General features: G+C 46.0%; 1 protein-coding gene across 3 annotated transcripts in view; it reads left to right on the top strand.

Annotated features, from left to right (window-relative positions):
* The window catches only part of stard13b (StAR related lipid transfer domain containing 13b), a gene marked incomplete at its 5' end in the record, with an annotated part of 42,342 nt that overhangs the window by 9,811 nt on the left and 9,787 nt on the right, over nt 1-22,744 (top strand). For 2 of the 3 annotated variants that reach the window (XM_080845313.1, XM_080845312.1), the window contains 2 exons: nt 18,373-18,444; nt 20,192-20,273. In XM_080845313.1, the coding sequence (XP_080701439.1) occupies nt 18,373-18,444; nt 20,192-20,273 (154 nt within the window). Of the gene's footprint in view, nt 1-15,011; nt 15,143-18,372; nt 18,445-20,191; nt 20,274-22,744 lie in introns of those variants that run through there. The other variant, XM_080845314.1, reaches the window with a different exon arrangement.

Genomic DNA, 22,744 nt, shown 5'->3' with positions numbered 1-22,744 from the left:
GTCTTTGTCGCGTGGCCATCGTGCTGGCATCTCAGGGCCACTGATGTTGTTTGGAGAAGACAGATTCTCTCTCCTTTTCTGGTCAGTTGAGATGAAATGTGCAATGTGTGCGTGTCTGCAGCTCTGGCTAAGCGGGTTTACATTTTTCACATTCAGTTCGATTTCATTCCCATCTTAGAATTTATGCCCAAAAGCTTTTAGACGACTTGCGCTTGCCTTCGTTACTCATTTTCACACAGCCGAAACGTGTCCTGCTTGACCCATCTTTGAGGATCAGCTTGGTCCGTTAGTTTCTTCAAATTCAATAACATTTTAAATGAATGATCTTGCTCTCTTCACCCATCTCCTCCTCTGTCTGAGCTGATTTGTCTGTGCTTTTTAAGACAGTAGCAACAGGTTGGGTGTCCTTGTATGTGTGTGTGTGTGTGTGTGTTTGTGCGTGTGCGTGTGCGTGTGCGTGTGCGTGTGCGTGTGCGTGTGCGTGTGTGTGTGTGTGTGTGTGTGTCCTCTTCCCAGCTCTTCCCTGCTCTCTCTGGGCTTCTGCTTTGCTTTCTGATCCATCTGGAGGCCAGATTCCCTGGGATTCCTCTCTCAGAATCTGCCCTCTTACACACATCTCACAGCCGACAAGAGTAGATGCTTTAACCTCATAGTATCATTAACCATGATGATGTTAACATATAACTGTATTAACAACAACTAAAAACGTTTGCCATATGTGGCCATATCACCATTGCAGTTTATCAGTGTCAGTTTGGGTACAATGGCACTTGGATTGGAAAACATTCATATGTTAACACACACACATGCACCCAGTGAAAGATGGTAGGTACCAGTTCTGTTATGCAGACTGTAACAATTATACTCCATCACATAGACAAATGTTTGTTGGTACATACTTCTTAAAACACTCATACACTGGCAAAGACACAGACGTCAACACATGCATAAAGATATACATTCAGCCATCTCTCCCTCGCTCCACACACTACACTCACACAGACTGGCGTCCAGACATTAAAAGCAACGCAGACATATACACCCCAGCACACACACACAGTCACACATACACACACACACACACACACACACACACACACACACACACACACACACACACACACACACATACACACACACACACACACTCAATCCCACAACCCCCGTCAAACTGGAATCAATGAGCTATTCATGACTTCATGCTGGGGAAATTTCCTGCAGGATTCTTGATTTCCCGCCCCCGAATTCCTGATCGTTTTCCTCTGCTCTCGTTTTTTCCTCTCCTCCAGCACAGAGGCTGAGTTATTCCCCCTCATTTCCAGCCAGGACTGCTTGTGCTGAGGTGGACACTGCCAACACACTAGAGGGACTTCATTGCCACCTTATAAAGAGAGAATAACTCAAACTCTCTGACTTGTGGGAAAATGGCATATAAATACAATTTAAAAACGTTTGTTCAAATATTTAATACTAATTATTAAAAAAAAAACGTTTTTAAATAAGTTGTTCCGTAAGTTGCTTTGGATAAAATTGTCTGCCAAATAAATCAATCAATCAATTTTACATATTTCAGTTGCGGTGGGTGTCTAGATTACGACTGGTAACTGAAAAGTTTTTTTGGTTTTATCCCGTTGTGTAGACCAACACGCAAAATTAGGTGAGGTTTTGTCTTTTAACACCCTTTCGTGATTAACCTGTGATACGTGTGGTGTAAAGGAGATTACCAAAACATTACCGATATGATCAAGTATGATCTCTATCAGAATCCGTAATCTCTTGTGAACATCTCCTAACTCGGTCGTCATCTGTCGTCAGCTGTCGTCGCTGCGATAAGTGGGTAAACCTCAATTTAAAGAGGGAGAGAGGTATAGTGTCGGTTCAAAACTGTATCGAATTCGTTCAGTTTGTTCCATGACAGTTTGTACACACAGTAATAAATGGCTGTCTAGTACACTTAATTACGCTGTACAACTGTAATGTGTTGCACACATACAATTTAAATACCCCTTTTGGGCAGGAGCGTATGTTGTTTAAAATCCGGTATCCTGGTTGACACCGAAATCAATATTAAGTAACGTGTACCCACGTGAGGGTGTTATTCACCTCACCTTAACAGGCTCTGGGCTCTGTTAAGAGCCTAGAGGCAATTGTATTGTTATGGCGCTATATAAATAAAATTGAATTGAATTAATATGTCGAGGGTATTAATAGGTCGGTTTACGATATAGTATAGGGATTTTCCTCTGTGAAATTAGTTTAGCATATTTTAAAGGACAGTGTGCTATTGCTCTGAGGAGCCTAAAGCCCTCATTAGCATCTGTCAGTGTGGATCCGAGCTTTGTGAGTGTCTTACACCTTTCTGTGTGGCAGGAGGGTTTTGAGCGTGACTAACAGTCTTTCTGCTAACCGAGGCCTTTTCTGTGTCTGTTCGTCCTGAACGGAGAGGGGTTAAGAGAAAGGCCAGCGTCTCACCTGACCCCAGTGGGACCCACGCTGACCCTGGTGTCGTTTGATTGGCCTCTCTCGCTCTCTCTGGGAAGGCTGTTAGCCTGACAATGTCACTCATCCCAATGTCACTCATCCTCAACTCAGTCTCCAAAGTTATAGTTTGACAAGTGAGTGTGTGTGTGTGTGTATGTGTGTGAGTATGCGTGTGTGTGTGAGCGAAAGTCTCTGTATGTGTGTGCGTGCGTGTGTGCGTGCGTGTGCGTGTGTGTGTGTGTGTGTATATGTGTGTGTATGTGTGTGAGCGAGAGTCTCTCTATGTGTGTGTGTGTTTGTGTGCGTGATCCAGAGTCTTTGGATGTGTGTGTGTGTTCGTGTGATTAATTGTGTGTGATGGATCATGGGGTTTAGAGCTGATGGCCTCGTGAGGGTCTGTCATGGCTGAGATGCCTTTATGCAGGCTTTGCCGTCAGACCTTTAGCACTAATCACATGGAGCCTTTCCTGCAGCCCACAGTGCTGTCATGCTCTTACAGGGACTGATTTGGACGAGCTCTTGCACACTTAGGATTTCTCTTCGAAATATATAAATATATTCTCATAAAAGAATTCGTAACATTCTGGCCTGATGTGTTGAAAACACATTGTAGGGGGCATTTGTAAAGAGGATACTCTTTCAGCTGGTTCAAAACGATAGACTTTACTAGCATCTTGTTAGCCGTTAGCCTGCGCTACCTCAGTCACTTTAAGCCAGCAGGATTACGACCATTTGGAGTTTAGCTCTAGTGTGTAATATACTCTCTTGCACACCCCAATTCCAAATGTCTTTGAGTTTTGGAGCCGAACTTCTTTTGTCTGCTCTCATCTCCCCTCTGAGAGGGTTGACACATTTTTTCCACATGAATCTGCACAGATCTTGAAAACAAGTTTTTGTTTCATGAGTTTTTTTTTTTCTTCCCCTTCCCTCTTCTCCCTCGTGTTCTGCACTGGAGTGGCCTTCCATCCACGGCCCTCCATAAACAATGCAGACATTGAGCGCATGAGCCCTGTGATGAGGAGAGATGAGTGGTGGAGAGGGTAGAGGCAGAGGCTGGAGGGCCCAGTGCTCCTCCCCCCCCCCCTTTGGGCTCTTTATAAAAGGATGAGGGAGGACGAGGAGGAGGAGGAGGAGAAAGAGGAGGCAACAGACCCGAGCTCTGAAGTTGAAAAGGAAGACAAGCACTCCTCTTCCCTGCCGCCCCCCGCCTCCCCCTTCATCGGGTTTGATCATTCAATCAGCCACTCAATGGCTCTGAAGAGGCTCTGGGTTGGGTGGCTATCGGGGGGACAGGTTTACATGCTGAAGTGGCAGTTATGTAGGGATGTGGTCCTTTGAGGTTTGCTCAGGTCAGTGGGAATGAATGAGAGCGTGGGTTTTGAGCTCCACTGAAACAAACCCCTCTTCCCGGCTTCATACAGAGCAGTGGAATGAATTATTCAACCAGAGTGGTGAAGTGCCTGGTAGTTTCATAACGTCCAGGTGAAGTGATCTTCACCGTCCAATTATCCTCTCCTTATCCTATTTGTTTTGAGTCCAGTGAAGGTTCTGACTTGTATGTTGTTTTGGCATTCATGAATTGTAGTTCTTGTCACTTATTTAGCTCATGCTAAAGAATGTTAACAAGTCAAACACGAACAGGAATCTTGTGTAACATCCTCCCTTGATGGTGGTGGTGTTGTGTGTGTGTCTGTGTGTGTGTGTGTCTTTGCCTGTGTGATTCATGAAAATTAAAGGCTTAAGCGTATATATTACCACCCAAGTTGGGTAAGTATCGTATTTATATCTTAGTCATTGGCCTACTTTGATCTCAGTGGATCATGTGCTGTATGTGTCAGAGGGATATTTTAGGAGTAGGGAAGATCCCTTATTAAACTGCTAGACTAAGGAGATAGATGAGTCAAACTGGTTATAAATAGAAACATTACATTATTAAAATAATAATAGGAATGTCGCACAGCTACAATAAAAATACAGGTGTGTCTGTGATAATGTGAGTCAGTCACTCCAAGGACACAAGCAGACACAATATGTTGTGAATGAAGTGACCGCAGTTTTCACTGGTTGATAATGACAGGATAAGTTGTTGATTTGAAGGTTGCTGTTATCAGGTGATCAGGGAAACAAGGGGTGATAAACAGGAGGTTGTTTTTAGTGGTAGTCGGTAGTCTATTGTTGCATTGCATTTTAACTGAAGTTATCTGTGAGGAAGTGTAATACTGTCACGTAGTTCAGCAAAATGGCTTTTCTGGTTTCCTCAGTCTACGCTGAATTCTGGTTATTTCCATCAGTTTGTCGCCAGTTGAATTCGGTTCCACACTCAGCGCCTCTGCTCTCCCCATTAGAAGCCCTGTTAGGTGCCATATGCTCAGGCCAGGTAATCATTGACAGGTGAGCATACCTGGGCTCGTCTAATAGGTGCTGGACAGTAATTCATTAACCTGGTCTCGCTGGGGAAAAAAAACTTTCACTGCTGTCAGACATCCAGCTGATAGACGCAGAGGAAAAGTCACTGAAATCTTTCGAAAACGGAAAATAATATCAAATACTGTTATTTGTAACTATGACACACAGTTGTAAATTATTGGCTATGGAGGACTGGAAAAGTACATATTTCTGTTCATGTGTAAAAAAATTCCTGGCCTCAAATTCATAATATCACATATCTACTGTGTGGTATCCTTGTTTTTTATTTCCATTGGCTGATTTACATAAGAACCAATGGAATTAGCTGCATTGAAAATAAAACAATCATTGATATGTCTGTGGCTATGATATCTTGACACTGGTCAGGTCTTACTAAGTTTTTGTGGTGTGTATGTGTGTATTTTTAAACGTACTACTGCCCTCCGCTGGTGGACATGCACACAACAGCCAACCAGCTGGGAAAGCAAAGCCTTATTGGCTTTCTTTGTATATCATGACATTGACGGCTGTTTTCAGATCAGGTTTCCTAAGTCGTTTACATGCTTTAACGATCAGGAATGAAATACATGGACTGACCTAAAAGCTTTAGTAAGGGGAGTCTGTGCTCTGCTGAGGAGAGAGAGACAGGCAGAGGCAGTGGCCATTTAGACGACCACAGACGAACACATAACTCTGTGTTCTGTTTACAGCCCTCTCTAACAGGAACCGACTGTCTAAGAAGGAGAGCCTGTGACACACAGACACTCTTCTGACTAATGACCTGTGTGTGTGTGTGCCAAAGGTCTCATTGTTCTAAGATATTGCATGTGTCTAAGATCAGTACGTGACTGTGTGCTGTCATCCTTCCTGTTGTGGCCCTCAGTCTGTCTTTCACTCTTAGTTTGAGAGGATCTCATCTCATCCATTATCACATGAAGATTCAAACCAACACACAATCAGGCACGCACACACACTCACAGTGGACTCTCTGGTGCTTACTGGTGCCACTGTGTTTGATGTGGATGCATGTTACAGTTACTGCCTCTAGGGGGCACTCTCTCACTCTCTGTGCCTCACGGCTACCTCTCCAAAAACAGGAGCACAGTTCTGAACCCTAAAGGATTCTTTTGCCTGTGTACTCACCAGAATCTTAGAACATTCTGTGTAGAACCTTTCACTGACTGGTTCTTTACAGAATGATTATGTGGCATTCTAGGGAGCTCCTGTTGCTTTGGTCTGTGTGCATTCTGCACTGCAGCATCTATATACTCATAAGAACCACTTATATAGATAAAGGCATGCATGGTCTGACATTTTCATACACATCTACTTGTATAATTATTTAGAAACGTATACATATTCAAATATATGTGTACACCCACAACTGAATACACATTTTGAGACTTGTACATGCACGCACACAGACACAGACACAGACACAGACACAGACACAGACACACACAGACACACACACACACACACACACACACACACACACACACACACACACACACATTTATGTGAGGAGTCTGAATTACTTTAGCATGACTCATGACCCATGCATGCCATTCCAGACTTTCCTAAGGGATCACACGTTTTGGTAATATTTCATCACAACAGAGTCAGGACTTACCCTGTGTGCTTCCCTGGAGGTCAAGGCTGCTTAACCAGCTGCTCAGTGGAAAACAAAATAACAGTGTTCATACTCGCAGCTATCAGAGGGAGAGGAAAGACTCACAGAACACAGGCTGTGATTATGATATGGAACAGAGATATGTATCACACACAGTGCACCTCAGGCAAACAGGACTACACCACATATTATTACAGAGCAGTAGAACCAACAGGTAGCAGTTTATATTCAATGAAACACACACACACACACACACACACACACACACACACAGAGTCAAATACACACACACACACACACACACACACACACACACACACACAGAGTCAAATACACACACTGACACACACTGACACACACATACAAACACACAGTCATACACACATACAAACATAAAGAGAAAAATAAGACTGCCTTAAGAATGTAAGGCAGAAGGGATAGAATGTCTACACACACAAACACACGCAAAGACATTTCAGACACAGTCAGGGACTATGGCCGGGATATGTAATATCGCAGCTTATCTGTCAAAATAGCTAACCTACTGGCAATGAACATGGCTTTATGCATTGGTCACACTGTTATTGCATTGGACCATAAGCATACCTGTCAAGTTAACATGACTGAAATCCGTGAGGTCAGTGAATGAAATCTGTTAGCCACCCCCACTGCCTACACAAACACACACACACACACATAGACTACACGTGCAAGTGTATTGATACATTTGCGCGGCATTTCGTAAACAGGTCTTTGTTCACCTCATTGAGATAAGAAGTTGTTTAGTAATGAAGGTGCTCACCCGCTGAATATTGAAACTTCGATGACTAGTTTAACTGCGATGCCGATGTAGTACACCGCACAGTGCCAACACGGCAGTCTCTCACTGGTGCTGCGCAGCAGTCTATTGGACTGGAGGATTGGAGACATGAGAAATGTTGAAAATCCGTGAGTCTCACAGATAAAAACGTCAGACTTGACAGGAGTGCACGAGTCCCAGTTGACTGTCCCAGTAGCCTGTCAGAAGCATGAAGGACTGATGTAGACATGTAGACCTGTGAAAATGCCTGGCATGACAACTGAGACTGAAGCAGATCAGGCCTGAGAGAAGAGATTGGGTAGGCTGCCGTTGCGTACCACCCCATTCCCATCCACGCCACTGTCACCTCGGCTGTCACCACATCAGCCCTGTGTGTTTATGTGTCTTTAGACGGTTTGGATGCGGAGAACTAATAATCTCGCCCCGGAGTGCCGGAGGATTTCGAGGGGGATGTGTAAATGATGGAGCGGCCCTGGCTGGAATTTGGAACGTTTTAACTCGCCCCTCGAAAAAAATAAAATCCTTCTGGAGAGACCACCGATCTGCCCGTCGAAACACTTTAGCATGTGTGGGAAAATGGCTGCCCTCCAGTCGTCTGGAAGCGCTTAGCGCTTAGCACTCCGCTCGACTCCGCTCGACTCCGCACTCCCTGCGCTCGACGACTCGAGCACACAGATAACTGTGGATACTTCAGGGTGAAGTCTGGGGGGAAAGTAGGGCATGTGTCGATTGATATCTGCCCCATATGGGGGCTTGTGGTGTGGAGAAGGGGCTGTGGATCGTGTGTGTGTGTGTGTGTGTGTGTGTGTGTGTGTGTGTGTTTGTGTGTGTGGTGGAGGGGCTGTGGATCCTGTGTGTGTGTGTGTGTGGTGGAGGGGCTGTGGATCCTGTGTGTGTGTGTGTGTGTGTGTGTGTGTGTGTGTGTGTGTGTGTGTGTGTGTGGTGGAGGGGCTGTGGATCCTGTGTGTGTGTGTGTGTGTGTGTGTGTGTTGGAGGGGCTATGGATCCTGTGTGTGGGGGGGTGGTGGAGGCCTCTTAGATGTTTCCTTCCTCTGCACTGCGCCCTTTGCCCACTCCCCTGTACCCCATTTCCATGAAAGCTGTGAAAAGGAAGAAAGCTGTGGATGGCATTCATGTGCTTGTCCTGTGATGATATGGTGTGTTGTAGTTGAATTTATGCTGGTGATTTTGTGAAGGTCTTTGTGTGTGTTGCGTGTGTATGTTTGTGTGTATATGCATTTGTGTGCTGGGTGACTCGACTGGATTGGGAAAGACACCTGTAGTAGGGAGGTCAACTCTTTTGATGGGGGCCCACGTCCAGAGAACGTTCCACCATCTGAAACGGAAGCACTGCGAGAATGTCCGCTACACAAGTCAATAATCTCACATTGGCACTCAATGGCTTCCAGATGAGTCGGTGCCATGTGAAATCTCTCAACCCCCATTTCAAAACCAGGCCGTGAGTAGCTATACAAGAAAGTGCCGTCAAGTTCGGATCGGACCAATTATTCTCTTTAACGACATACTTGCCTGGATTGATGTGATTGTCAGACGTCCCGGTTTCAGTCAGTGGGGTTGGGAGCCTCTTGAGGTTCCCCAGGCTGTGGCCCCTGGGGTCGGTCCTGAGTGTGAACATCCATAATGAGTGTGGGCTGAAACTCGAGAGGCTGGCGGTCGCAGCTGGTAAGACCCAGAGAGGGTTGATGTGGGAGGCCCTGGTTTGCCCCACGGCATCCACAAGAAGGGGCAGAATGCGCTGTGGGAGGCCCTGGTTTGCCCCACGGCATCCACAAGGGGCAGAATGCGCCGTATTACTTTACATCACTCGGGCAAACGTGTGACTCCTTAAATGTGTGGCTGTTTGAGCACTTGAGGTCTGCAGTGTGTCTCAGAAATATTTTTTTTCCCCTCTCCTTCTAACCCCCCACCCACACATCTGCACACACACACACACATACATGCACACAGATAAACTCACACAGTTATTTATTACAGAGGTCTTGTCAATAATGAATAGTTCCACTGAAAACAACTGGAAGGGCTTTTTCCACAGCTTGGATCATGCAATAATTTATGACAGGGAAATATGTTTTGGAGGCGGATTTTTCCAGATAAAGAATAAGGCTGTATAAATGCCTCTGTGGTGGAATTCCGTTTAGCGGAGCAGGCTCTTTGTAGGCGACACAATGTAGTACACAGTTTTGGTTTGTGGGGAACAAAAAAACTATTTGTACATCATTTCAATTATCTAGCATTCCTCAGTCTTTCTCTCTCTTTCTCGCCTCGGTGTTTGTGTCTATATGTATCTCTGTATGCACATCTTCTGGGTGTATTTATTTGAGCTGTGTATGTGTATGAGTGTATAGATAGATTTGTGTGTGTTTGTGAGCATGCTTGCTTATATATGTGTGGGATGTGTTATGTGTGGGATGTGTGTTTGTGTGTGTGTGTGTGTGTGTGTGTGTGTGTGTGTGTGTGTGTTTGTGCATTTGTTTTTTAGCATATGTTAGCTCAGGAGAAAGGCTTGAGGGCCTTGGTTACCCTTGGAGATGAAAGCCTTGGCCCTCTCGGGTGTCACTCCGAGCGGAGCTGCAGTTGTTACCACAGCTGCAAGCTCTTGTTTGAATTAAACACAAAATCTTTAGAGGAGGAATAACAGTAGGACTGACATCTGACCTCTGTGGGCCTCCGTAGCGGTCAGCGACTGCGGCTGTATAGTTCACTCCCTACCGTTATTTGCTCTCAAAATCAATAAGCCCTCACCGGGTGCCTCTCGCCTCACTTTGATGTGCGAGTTGGACTTCATTTGGTGAGGGGAAGGAACGAGGGGTCATTCAAACAAACACTCCACATTCCCCCGTAGCAAGAAAGGCAAAAATGTCCAATGTGGCCTCATTGGGGACATGTGTGGAGCTCCAGTGAAATGCTGGTCTTTTCTCTCCTCTGAAGACACGTATGACAGACGTGTGTGGTGTGCCTGATCTAGAACATTCCTCCACTCTCACCCACAACTTCCATAGGATGAAGTGAATCGGAGCTGGAGGTACGTGCTATTGTAACGGCTACAATGGTTGCTTAAGAGCTTGAATGTGATATGACATGTGATATGGACCTGTAGTATATTATGACTATACAACTCTTCCCCCAGGGCTTCACTCTCAGCCTTAGTGCTTCGTCTTGTGTGTTCAGACAAACAAGAGACACAAAGGTCATTCTTAATTAGGATCTCTTCGCCTGTCTCCTTATACTATGACTCAGTCTCCTGTTTTGAACTAAGGCAAGTTGTTTTGTGACAGAGCTTTTGTGATATGATGAATGATGACTGAACATTATTTTGTCAAACACATACGGGTTGAACTGGAACAAAAAGACCAAACCTATGCTGACGTTAGCAGTGACTCCTCGTGCCCTTACATTACACACTTTGCAACAAAAAAGGTTTTGGGTTCTTTTAAAAAGTATAGGTTCCACATGCAACTTTCTCTGCCCCATTGACAAAAGAATTCATTGAGGCTTAAATGAAGTCCTTCATACTTGAAAGTTCCTGTCAAGCTGACAATCAAGAACCCCTCCGATTGTTGTAGAAACAGTGTTTTAGTTGAACCATTAATAGTTCTGATGACGGGGCCTTGGTTCACTCCTTCTTTGAGAGAACATTAAAAGCGAGGTAAAGGGGCAGCCTTAGTGGTCCATTTGGGTCGCTGTGGAGCTGTGGGCTGGAGTGGGGATCCCACCACCCTCTGCCAGCCGCCACAAAGCCCAGTCAGGCTCTCCTCCTGGCCTCATTATTTCCCCCCTCACTTTGTATTATGGGAAAATCACAGCGGGTGCCTAGCAACAACCCCCACTTCCCCATCAGCATTGCCTAAATTTAAACCTGTAGTTCCTACTCGGCTGTGGAGTTGCTGACAGGTTCTGTGTGTGTGTGTGTGTGTGTGTGTGTGTGTGTGTGTGTGTGTGCGTGTGTGTGGGTGTGTGGGTGTGTGGGTGTGTGGGTGTGTGTGTGTGTGGGTGTATACTTGTGTATGTTTGTTTGTGCATTCTATGTGCAGTCCAGTAAACCATCGGGCACCTTATCATCAGTATATCTGTGTCTTTGATCACAGTAAGTTAAAATTGAAATTCTTTGCCATCGGTGATAACAAACTAAACAAAGTCCTATCACATCAAGTAGTTTCGGTATTCCTAGCGGTATTCCTTGACTACATATTCAGGAATCCTGTCTAATCTAGCCCTCCCTTTAGACAAGGTCAAACCAAACTGTCAGTAAGTCACATGACATGCTTGTGTTTTGTTCTCCGGGAAAAGCCTTTTCCCAACTGGCTTTCCTGCTCTAGCGTCCCGCCGTGAAGCGTGTCCCTGCGGGGAACGTCACACAGCGGAGAGAGTGGCAGATAATCCCCAGCATGCCTTTGGTGGCGGGGTGCATGCCCGCCTCATTGTGCCCAGGAGGCTGGAACCTGCTGGGGGGGGGTCGGGGTGGGGGGCTCAAGTTAATTAAAATATTCAGTGTTCCCACGACACACACAGGATGACCTGGGGTACAGGGGGCATCACTTCTTAACTAAACCTGTCCAGCGTCAGTCAGAAACCTGTGAATGTGTGTTATGAGTTATTTGGGTGATATGTCTGTCATTCACTGGTAAGAGTTATTAGTGTGAAACATACCAAGCAAAAGTCACGGTTTGTATTATATCATAAGTATATAGTACCATAAGGATCTTGTGGTTATAGGGAAAGTAGCCTGATTAAGTTGGATGAATGACAAAAGATTAAGGATTGAATATATTTACAATGAATAGGATCAGTAAGACATAGACCTATAAAGGCAATACAGATTATGTCCTGCACTATGGATGCCAGGATTTTGGCCGTATACAGGCCAATATCTAGTAGTAGTGTGTAGTATACCTTAGACTCTTGTTAACGTGCCTGAGATGATGTTTTTGGAAGTGGTCTTCCATGGAAGCTCACCCGTCATGCCAGACAGGGGGGGGGGGGGGGACCAGGTCAGGTCTGGAGCATGCTGCTTTACAGTAAAGGCAGTGACCCGGTCACTCTGTCTGGGAGTGTGTGAAATTAAGTGATCATGTCATTCAGTGGAGGAGTGGAGAGAGGAGGTGTGTGTGTGTGTGTGTGTGTGTGTGTGTGTGTGTGTGTGTGTGTGTGTGTGTGTGTGTGTGTGTGTGTGTGTGTGTGTGTGTGTGTGTGTGTGTGTGTGTGTGTGTGTGTGTGTGTGTGTGTGTAGGCTGGAGGTGGGGAGGCTGAGGAATGATGCTCTCAGCGCCTCTAGGTGCTTTCCTAGGAAAGAGCAGGAGCTGTCATACGGTAACAGTCAGCAACCTGGCTAGAGTTCAGCTATCAAAATCCTATGAGTGTCTAGCTGATTCACTTGGCTTGCTTCTCTCTCTCTGTCTGTGTGTGTGTGTGTGTGTGTGTGTGTGTGTGTGTGTGTGTGTGTGTGTGTGTGTGTGTGTGTAGAGGGTGTAGGTGGTTTGTGTGGGTGTATGTAGCTTGGTGTGGGGGCGAGAGGAAGATACACAGACTTAATACGAACATGTGTTTGTGTCTGTGTGTGTGAGAGATAAAGAAATATACATTAAATGAATACATAGGAGAGTGTGTATTTATGTTGTGTATGTATGTCAGAGTGAGGGAGAGTATTATATAATGTGTCTTGAAGGAAGGGGGGGGGGGGGGGGGGCTGTTGAGTCACGTGAGCTTCAGGATTTCATCTCGGAGCTGTTTCCTGTTAAACGCAGTATAGTTGTTTGCACAACCCCAGACTCAGAGCCACTTTATACAAGTTCTCGTAAGTTTGAGAGGTAAAGAATGATGAGGGGGGAGTCTGCTTGCGTCATTTGGTCCTTATTTTGAAACACGATATTCAAACACGCGGCTGAGTATCCTAAGTGCTCTCTTTTACTGTGGGAATTGGTGGGAATCTCTGCATGAGGCAGACAGGTATATACAAAAAAATCCCAGCTTTGAGAGCTCTGCTATTAAGTCTGGATTTAATGTTGTTGTGTAAAAAAGTACTGTGTTATTGATTTGGCAAACTTTTTACCGTGACTCAAGTTTGCCTAAGGTAATTACAGATTATCCCACAGTGGTGGGCTGGAGCCTTAGACAGTACCCACGACACTCTAATATCCTTGGTGATACACAGCAATGGGACATTCTAATTACAGTATCTCTATGTTCCATTTTAAACACCAATAAAATACCACACCAGCGTGTGTTTTCCAAAAAAGGCAAACAATTGTCTTGCAAAATGACCGGGAGCTAGACGTTATCTGGTTTGTGGTTTGGCCCTCTTGCTGTATGTGTGTGTTAGGGGATTTTCTGTCTGTACACCCCCCCATCACTTGTGCCATGTCGTCCACCTCATCGAGCCGATTCCCCCCCTGGAGTATCGTGTCTGTGGGCAGACTGACGTTTGTCTGTCGTGGGTTGGGGGGGTGGTCTGCTAATCTGCCTGCCTTTCAGCCTGACTCACTACCAGTGGTTGCCCAGGCTCTCTGTCATCCCCCCCCCCCCCCCCATCTTCCCTCAGTAACTCAGCCCTCTTTAGCTGCCAGTGCTTTCCTATTCATTTAGTAGATGCTTTCCCAAATATGGGCCTTTTTCCTCCCTGTGCACCACCTCAAGGTCCAGTGCCACAGCAGACGGCAACTGTTAGGTCTCTGTGTGTGTGTGTCCGTGTGTGTGTCCGTGTGTGTGTGCCCGTGTGTGTGTGTGTCCGTGTCCGCGCGCGTGTGTGTGTGTGTGTGTGTGTGTGTGTGTGTGTGTGTGTGTGTGTGAGTGTGTGTGTGTGTGTGAGTGTGCTGGCAAGGGTGGTTGAGAGATTAAGTCGATCTCCCATCCCAGCTATTCCAAACACAAGGTTCTAAACAGTTAAATAAACAAATAAAAATAAAATAGGTAAATAAACAGTTCCACGGGATTGGACACTGTGGAAGGCGTGTTTGAAACACTGGACAATTTCCGTCTTTCCCGCTTATTAGCTCGTTATGTTTCTTCTGATGACAAGTGGATGTCTTCCTGGACAGTTGCATTATAAATAGAGGAACGTACACAAATCCGTCGTTAGAGTGATTGAGTGATGTCATGGGAATGTTTGAAAGGATCTGTGGAAAGTAGGAGAGAGATAGACGGAGAGAGAGAAACAGAAAGAGCAAGAGAAAGGGGGGGGGGGGGGGGGGGGGGGGAGTCCCGAGTTGCAAGCATCCTGTCGAACTGTGCCCCCTTGGCCTGTGTTCGTGAGGGCGCTGCCAAGAAATGTGTTGTAAGCGGTAGGAAATAGTTGTAATAGGTTCGGGGAACAGAGGGGGAGTGGGGTTGGAAGCGGGAGGGGAGAGTGACTGAGGTAGAGGAAGGAGGAGGTGTGGGGGGTGGGGGTTGGGGGGGTGGTTGGTAGTGATGGAAGCGTTAGAAGGATGGAAAAAAAGATGGGGAGGGAAGATATGAGGAGGAGCAAGCCTGTGTACTTGTGTCTTCAAATGACGGATGATGAAAGAGAAGAAGAGTAAAAAAAGAGGAGGGAGGGAGGGAGGGAGTGTCTAATAGAGAGAGAAAGGGAGGGAAGGAGGGAGGGAGAGAGAAGGAGGGAGGAGAGGAGAGGAGAAAGATCTTGCCGAGTAGGCAGCAGCAGTTGCAGTGAGTAGCAGCAGGCCTTGTCAGAAAGCGTCTGGAATGCATCGCGCCGTGGGAAAGAGGATGTTGTGCCTCGACTGCGCTCACACTCTCTGAGTCCATATGTCCACTCAGCCTTCCCCATGGCCCTAGGATGAAGATCTCCAGTGAGTACATGGGGGCACTACCACTCGCCTCTTCATTTAGCTCGAAAGAACTCGAAGATCGAAGATAACTAGACCTTATTTCCTTATACTCGGTAAAAGTGGCATCCTTAGAAATACTGATTTATTGGCCTGTTGGTCTTGGCATTGTTGCAGTGTTTGCTTTGTGGGTGAGTTATGCAATGCTGTTGTTTTGTACTGAGGTCTGTTATAGTAAATCGGTTGATGGTGAGATATGTGGAGTTGGCTTGAGACTGCAATCTGAACTCCTTGTGCAAGTGTGTCACCTCTACTCTCTAGGGTGTAACACATTTAAATACTCTTTACATTGCACACCGGAATGTTCTTTTTTTTTAATGTAAGCAACATAAGGCTTGGTTTTGTAAAGGGAGCAGAAGGTGTCGCCTTTTGGAACTTTAAGCATACCGCCATTGGTATTCCGGGACATTGTCCCTGTGGCATTATTCCTTTTCTTGGCTTTTGTCAGTGGGTGCCGAGTTACCCCGCGTGCGACTCCAGTGAAACCTCTGTCCCCACGGGCTCTTTAATAACCCTCCGCACCTGGCACTGTGCCAGCAGTGTCTTTCATCTCCGAGATTCCCAGAGAGAAAGAGAGAGAGACAGCGACAGAATAGTGGGATGAAAAAAAAAAGGAAACTGTACAGAATGTCTCCATATTGTGTTACACGGAATGCCGAGGACAGTGGAATTCCCAGCTCGTGTTTCCCTGTTGTGTACTAGCAGAGGTCCCACCTGGTGGCCATGGTGGATGTGGCGGGAGAGGGTGGTGGGATGGGGCTGGGTGAAGAAAGCTGGTCGGGTCTTTAATATCTGTGCCCCAAAACAATGCCTGTCCTTTCAGACGCCCGTGGGAGTGCCAGGGGCTGGGTGAGCCAGGGGAGCATCCGTTACCTCAGTCTGACCTCTCCCATTGGGTCCTCTATAGAGGTGCTCTGTCTGCCTACCGCAAGTTCTCCTCAGTGTTGTGAAGTAAACAATCTATCTCGGGGCAATTACAGAACATCGATACGTGTTTGTTTATCATTGTGAATGAAGTAGTGATGGCAACGAGCATCGTGTTTTTGCAGATCGGGGAGTTTAATTATCGTCAGGGGGTGTCGTGGAACCAAATGTTCGGGCGATGTGGGGTGGAGGGCAGATGAGGTTTCTTGCAAGAGACTAGTGACATGTCATCGTAGCTCCTGCTGAATGGGGACGTGATTGTCATTTCACAAGTGATAGATGGAGGGAACCAGGAGTCCTAGCGTGAGACCGGACAATACTCTACTGCAGGCCATGATGCCCGCTGATAGGCTGCCCCGTTGGCGTGACTTTCATTCATGTTGACAATCTCTCTCTCTCTGTAGAGCAGAGCGTAGTGTGAAGGGGAGGAGGAGGAGGAGGGGTGATGATGTGGGAGTGCCTTTGTGTCCCTCATTTAAACTACACACCAGCTTCAATTTCAGTCATTTCACCTGGCGCAACACATCCACGTTATCGTTCGAGGAATACAGTTGTAGTGAGGAGTTGAGCTAGGAGTCAGTTGTTTTCAGACCACCTGTGTGATTTCACATTTCTGAAAAGGTGAGTCAATTAACACTTAATCCCGTGGTGGTGATGACATCCTCTGTTGTCATGTGAGTGATTTTATCTGTCTACTTAAAAGAGGGCATCAATTTAATGTTACATTTTACGTGGGTTACCCCATGCTTGAGACTTTGTCGATGTTTAAGGGGACTTTCTGTTTTCCTCTCCTTTTGTTTGCACGTGGCTTTCCATAGACCTGGACTCTGGGTTCTGTGGAAAGGTAAATATACTCTAGCTGTGGAGAAATCTCTGGAAGGTCATTCAGATTAGAACATTCGTTTTAATTCGGCAATGGGGAAGGAAGCAGATTGGTGTTTGCATCGATGTACCATGCTGAAGTTTGAAAGAGTCTTTTGTGTGATGCTTCGCCTGGCAGTCAGTTCTTCTTGCTACAGCCTAAATTCCATTTCCTGTCTTGTCCCTGAAATCATTGGGGTTTTTGGAGATGTTAAAGGTCATGCCTGGAAGGTCAGGAGGTAAGCTGTGTGACCCCAGTCAAAGAGAGGGGTCAGCCGCAGCTGTGATTTTTAGTTAGGCAGCTGTGAGGAAGACTTCAAGCATTCACACATTTACTTTCAAGATGTTCAGGCTGTCTCTAGAATGTCTGTCTCGTAATCTTTACGTATTGATTCACATTTTTACATTTTAATCTTAACAGATTGATTTACACGGAACTGTTGCCTACAAACGTTATTATTTGTATTCGTTGTTATGAAAATTTGATTTTAAATGTCATTACATACGTTTAATTTGAACACTAATTCCTGATGGCTGTAAGTACAAATTCAACTTTATTCCTTAGGCATTCATATAATGTTCTGATGATGTTATGACATTGGCCAAAGCTTTATTAAAGCCCCCAAATGCACTGTTCTTCACACACCATCAGCTCCGAGAGAAAAACAGTATGGGATGACATAGCCAGAGCAAGGCATTAGGTAGTAAATCACCCACTGCACACGAGGACCGTGTGTTTCCCATCCACGATCTGTCTTTGGGGCTTATGGAAAGATCGCCAAGGATATAGTAGGCTTTATGTCCAGGTTTTCATCATGGGTAGTGGGCCAGTCTCCTTGTACGTATTTTTTTTAAAGGGGGATTGGAAGCACAGTAAAGGAAAACAGACACACTTACATAACACTGTGTCTACTGCTTCTCATACCTGCCCCCCCCCCCCCCTCACACACACACACACACACACACACACACACACACACACACACACACACAAAAGAATATTGTAGAGGATGACAGGCCCCCTGAGGATGGATAGGCTTTGCCAGCGATGTTTTCTCTGAGCTGTGCTGTGTTGATAAAGCCCCGGAGTGAAGTATTTATGTGGCCAAAACATCTCTGGTGCTCTGGTGGGAGGCATTATTATTGCCGGTAGAGAAAGGTCTGCGGGATCTCTGAGCAGACAGGCGGACATCCAAAATGTGCTTTGATTTTAATGTGTGTGTGTGTGTATGTGTTTGCGTGTGTGTGTTTGTGTGTTAGTATGGTGTGTTTGACGATATCCTGGGCTGTGCACTTTGAAATAAGTCCCAGTCATTTCCTTCAGTTTAAGCAGGAGTTGTTACTAACTGCCATATGTTTTTAAAAAAAATGAGGTTCTAAATGCCCTTTGACCTTTCTGTGTTTTCCAGAGATCGAAGCGAAGGAGGCTTGTGACTGGCTGCGGGCGGCAGGATTCCCGCAGTACGCCCAGCTCTTTGAAGGTAAGACCAAAACACTCACGACCAGTCGCCAACCACAGCACTGATATCACACCCAGCTGTATTCCTCATGCCAGCCTTTGGAGGTTATTTCAGTCCAACTGTGTGGTGGTCTGAGCTTTAGGAACATCAAACAGTGGTGTGACGTAAAGAAAAACACCACCAGTTTTATGAAAACTGGAATTACTGTAATTCTTGTTCTTGGCCCAGGTCTACGTGGGTGACTCAAATGGTTGGACCTAGATTGGCATATCCACCTACGCAATGAAAACTTTATCTTGGAATCCTTGAATTCGAAGTTGTTAGTCAGGACTACAGACTGAAAAATTACACTCAAAGAATGGCCAATCTCACATCAAAAATTCTTTGATTTTCTTCAGAGGAGAACCTCTGATGAATGGTTGTCTGGCCCTAAAAATGACCGATATACTGCTCTTGAGAACCCGATGAAGGTACAAAGGGAGCTATGTGTGGGCTTAGTATTCTATAATGGCTGTTGTTATCCCTGTATCTAGGTACAGAACCTATGTAGGATTCTGAGAGGCTTAGGTTCCCAGGTTTTTCGGTGGTCAGATCAGCACAGCTCTCTGTGTAACTCACAGAACTCTGCAGGGAGGAAAGTGTTGGCTTGAGAGACTCGGTCTGGACAGTTCCAGGTTTAGAGTTACTGCAAAAACATGTCCTCCACGTAAAAAGATTGAGGTCATGGGAGAAATAACGCGGCATCGTTGTTGCTGAGAAGAACAGACTCTCCCACAGAAACAGAGCTTGACAGTTCTCTGGCCAGCTGTGGTGTAGTAGGTGTGAGGGTATCATGAATTTCATTTTAGCCGGAAAGGTATTCAGATGAGAGAGAAATCCCTTTCTCAGCAGCTTTCTTTCTTTTGATAAGCTTATTGGACGTTCGCCGTTGCCCAGGAAAACATTACTCTTTCTTTCATTTGGTCCCTGTTTTACAAATGTGCGCATGTGGAATTCCCCCTGCCAAATGTAAGCAATGGCTTCAGTTTAGGTTAGAGTTTTCCACACGTTCCAGACGTTGTGCAGCTATAATTTGTCACTCTTGACATCTTCGGAACTATAGGAACTGACTGCCTTCGCCACATGTTCGAACCATTTTCAGGGGGCTGTTGCTCAATACTTTGCTACCCTCGGGGGCAGATTGATGTAAACCAGGCTTTTGTTGGGGTCTGTATTTTCACTTAAGAGGCAAGGAAAAAAAATCCCCGAAATGGCGCACTGCTCCACTAGCGAAGCTAATTGCCCCACACAAACACAGAGGAATGCTAGATTTCAGCATGGTCTGGATCTGGTCACCAAGCAGGGTTACATAAGAGCGGGAGCCATTCTCTTGGCAAGACGTAATGCCTGCTCCACACAGGCCCGGGCTCTGCTTGTTTTTGGGGGGCAAACTCTGTCTCTGCTCATTAACATCTGCCCAGTCGAAAACAAGACGGCCGATTCCCCGGCCTTGGCCATCGCTCTGGAAAGAATGTGTTATTTAGGGTATCTGAAAAGCCAGGCGATTTCTAATGTCCCCCCCCCCCTCCCCCTCTTGCTTTTTGGACATTAAGGACATGGGCCATTGAGCAGTGATAATAGCAGGGAGGGTATTAACAAACCAAATCTTTTTTGTGATCTTTTCTGTGCTCTCCTGTTTATTGTGAAGGAGATATTTTGAGAGGCAAGGCGGGGGGGGGGTTACTCATAAGGAATGCCACTGCTAACCTGTACGTTCCTTATTTTTTAGATTCTCAGTTTCCCATTGACATCTCCCCTGTGAAGAAAGACCACGATTTTCTAGACAAAGACCTTGTGGAACCCCTCTGTCGGTAAGTACTCTTGAGCATACTGTAAAACAAACGACACACAAATAAATGTATAATGTGTGTTTTGCTTTGACTATGCAATTCTATATTTTGTATAGAATAAAAGAACTGAAACCATTTTAATTGAATTGGGTGGTCGTAAAAATATCATTATGTTTGGTATCAAATTAGTATCAAATATTAGCTTGAGTAAATTGGGTTACTCGGCTGTGTATCTGTATGTTTTCCCTGCCTAGCGTATCAGATGGAGGTTGAGTGTAGCCCACAGTCAAATGAAAGGTGACTTCAGACAGTGCTGAAGCCTTAAGCTAGGGAGAAGACACCTCCCTGCCATTTGAGTGGCAGTGGTGATGATCTCTACAGATAAACACTTATCCCCGATAGTGTGTCCGAGTAGACCTTCATAAATGTCACAGAATTATCGGATTAGCCTCCCTGAAATACAACAGACCGGCTCAGATGGACTACTAAATCTTTTGTGAGACGTAGCATGCCATGTTTTTGTTTGTTTGAGGGTGCTGACCTTTCCCTGCATATTGTTATGCGTGTAGCGTATTTAAGCTTATTGTAAAGCCCTGTTTATGTATTTCTTAGGTTATTTTGACTGGAGGAGAGGGTTGACGTATCGTCTGAAGTGGTGTTTATAGCTAAATATAGTGTGACTTTTTTTCTCTCACTGTCAGCTCAATGTGTTTGTGTGTGTTTTATTCCCGCCCTATACCCCAGCCTGAGCTTGAAAAAACACAGAGAATTTAAGATGAAATCAGCACAGTCACAGAGGTCTCCATGGAGACTGCCTGGGGTGGAACGCAAAGGGTGGGAAAATGCAGGGAGAGCTTGAAGCGGGGGTTAGTTGGGTTGGTGGAGGTGGAGGGGGGGGGGGGGTCACTGTTGCTTTACACAGCTCAATATACTGTGACTCCCAACCCCCCCACCCACCCCATCCCCCCCGAAGCAACTCCTCTAAATTCTAGTCTCGATCTCTGGTGCTGCGGTGGTCTCGGTGCCAGGGACTGCAGCTTTAGTCCAGACCTGCAGCATGACTCCTCACAGTGCCTGAATGGAGATGAACCTCAGGGTAAACTCACAGGAGCCATCTTCTCCACAGCAATGCTAACTAGTGTCATGCGCTGGAAACTAATGGTGGTCCTATGGGTATGACTCATCCCTTATTCCCCCCCCCCCCACTACCCTCAACTGCTCCTGCCTCACACACTCATATCAATATCCTGCTCAGATGTAACCGTCACAAGCACTACATTTAGTCATTTATGGCCGTACGTTGAACGTACTAATTTATTTATACACGTGCTAAACTGGATTCGGTCCCGTGACGTTACCGTTGGTAATCGCATGTTCTCTAACTCAAGCTTAACCAACGGCAAAGCCCCTGGGACCGACTCCCAGATGTTTTTTGCTACAAGGAGTGACTGATGTCAGAGCAGCCGTTCATACCAGCAGTTCTTAATGCTACTCCCCGGGGATCACCGCATGGCATGTTTTTCCATCTGTCCGCGCTCAGACACACCTGAGTGAACTCATAATTATAATGCCCGCGATGAAACTAATCAGACGTGCACACATAATAAAGACGAGGCGTCTTCTTGCTCATAACTAGTTGGAAACAGCTGATGGAGCTGAAAAGAGGACTGGAAAACGTGCTGTGTATTCGTCCCCTCGGAGCAAGACTCGAAAAAAAGGTTGAGCTAAGAAGCCTACAGTCTATGAATGAGGATTTGCCATCCAGTCTTCCTGCTGAAATTCAGGACATAAACCCCCCCTAGTTATCTTGGCCACATCTGAGGGGAGCTGTCGTCACGAGATTTCGACACCAGCCCTCCAGAGCGGTCTGTGTGGCCGTTAAAAGAAAGGCGTCCATTATCACACCACCCAACAATGACGCCTGGCTCTCTCCCTCGCATGCGAGTGGAGCCGGAAAGGACGTGGTTTCGTCATCTTTTCCTCCGCCGACGGTGGCTGGTCTGCTGCTCAGCGTCTTTAAGAGCACGCTGTTTTCCATGGCTTTTAATGGAGGTCTTGGTGCCAGAGCCTCGGAGTCAGCCTCCAATCCACTGGCTGAGTGGGGCCATAAACTCGTGGCTCGCATGCCTCTTTCTCCATCCCCCTGCCTTTTTTTCACTGTTTACTGGAAATGCTGTAAAGCCCATTGTTGCTGTAAGAACTTTCATGAGGGCTTTAATTGAAACCTACGCTTAATTGGATTAGCAAAATGAAAGGGTGGGCCAACTGTAGGGTGTTGGGTCAGAGGGCTGTTTACTGAAAGGGCAGCAAGACCTGTTACACCATATCAGGCCACAGCAAAACACCTCATACCTTACATGTGAACACTCACCTATGTTTGTTGGGTGTAAAGACAAGTTCCTAAAACTCAAGGAAATGACAAAGAGATGTCAAGATCATGACTTATGTTATCAGAGCCCACGTGTAGTGCCTTGGTGTTATTGTTTTGGATA

This window comes from Sprattus sprattus (genome assembly GCF_963457725.1).
Source record: "Sprattus sprattus genome assembly, chromosome: 9".
In the NCBI taxonomy this organism is placed as follows: domain Eukaryota; kingdom Metazoa; phylum Chordata; class Actinopteri; order Clupeiformes; family Clupeidae; genus Sprattus; species Sprattus sprattus.
This window is presented reverse-complemented; position numbering and strand designations above follow the sequence as displayed.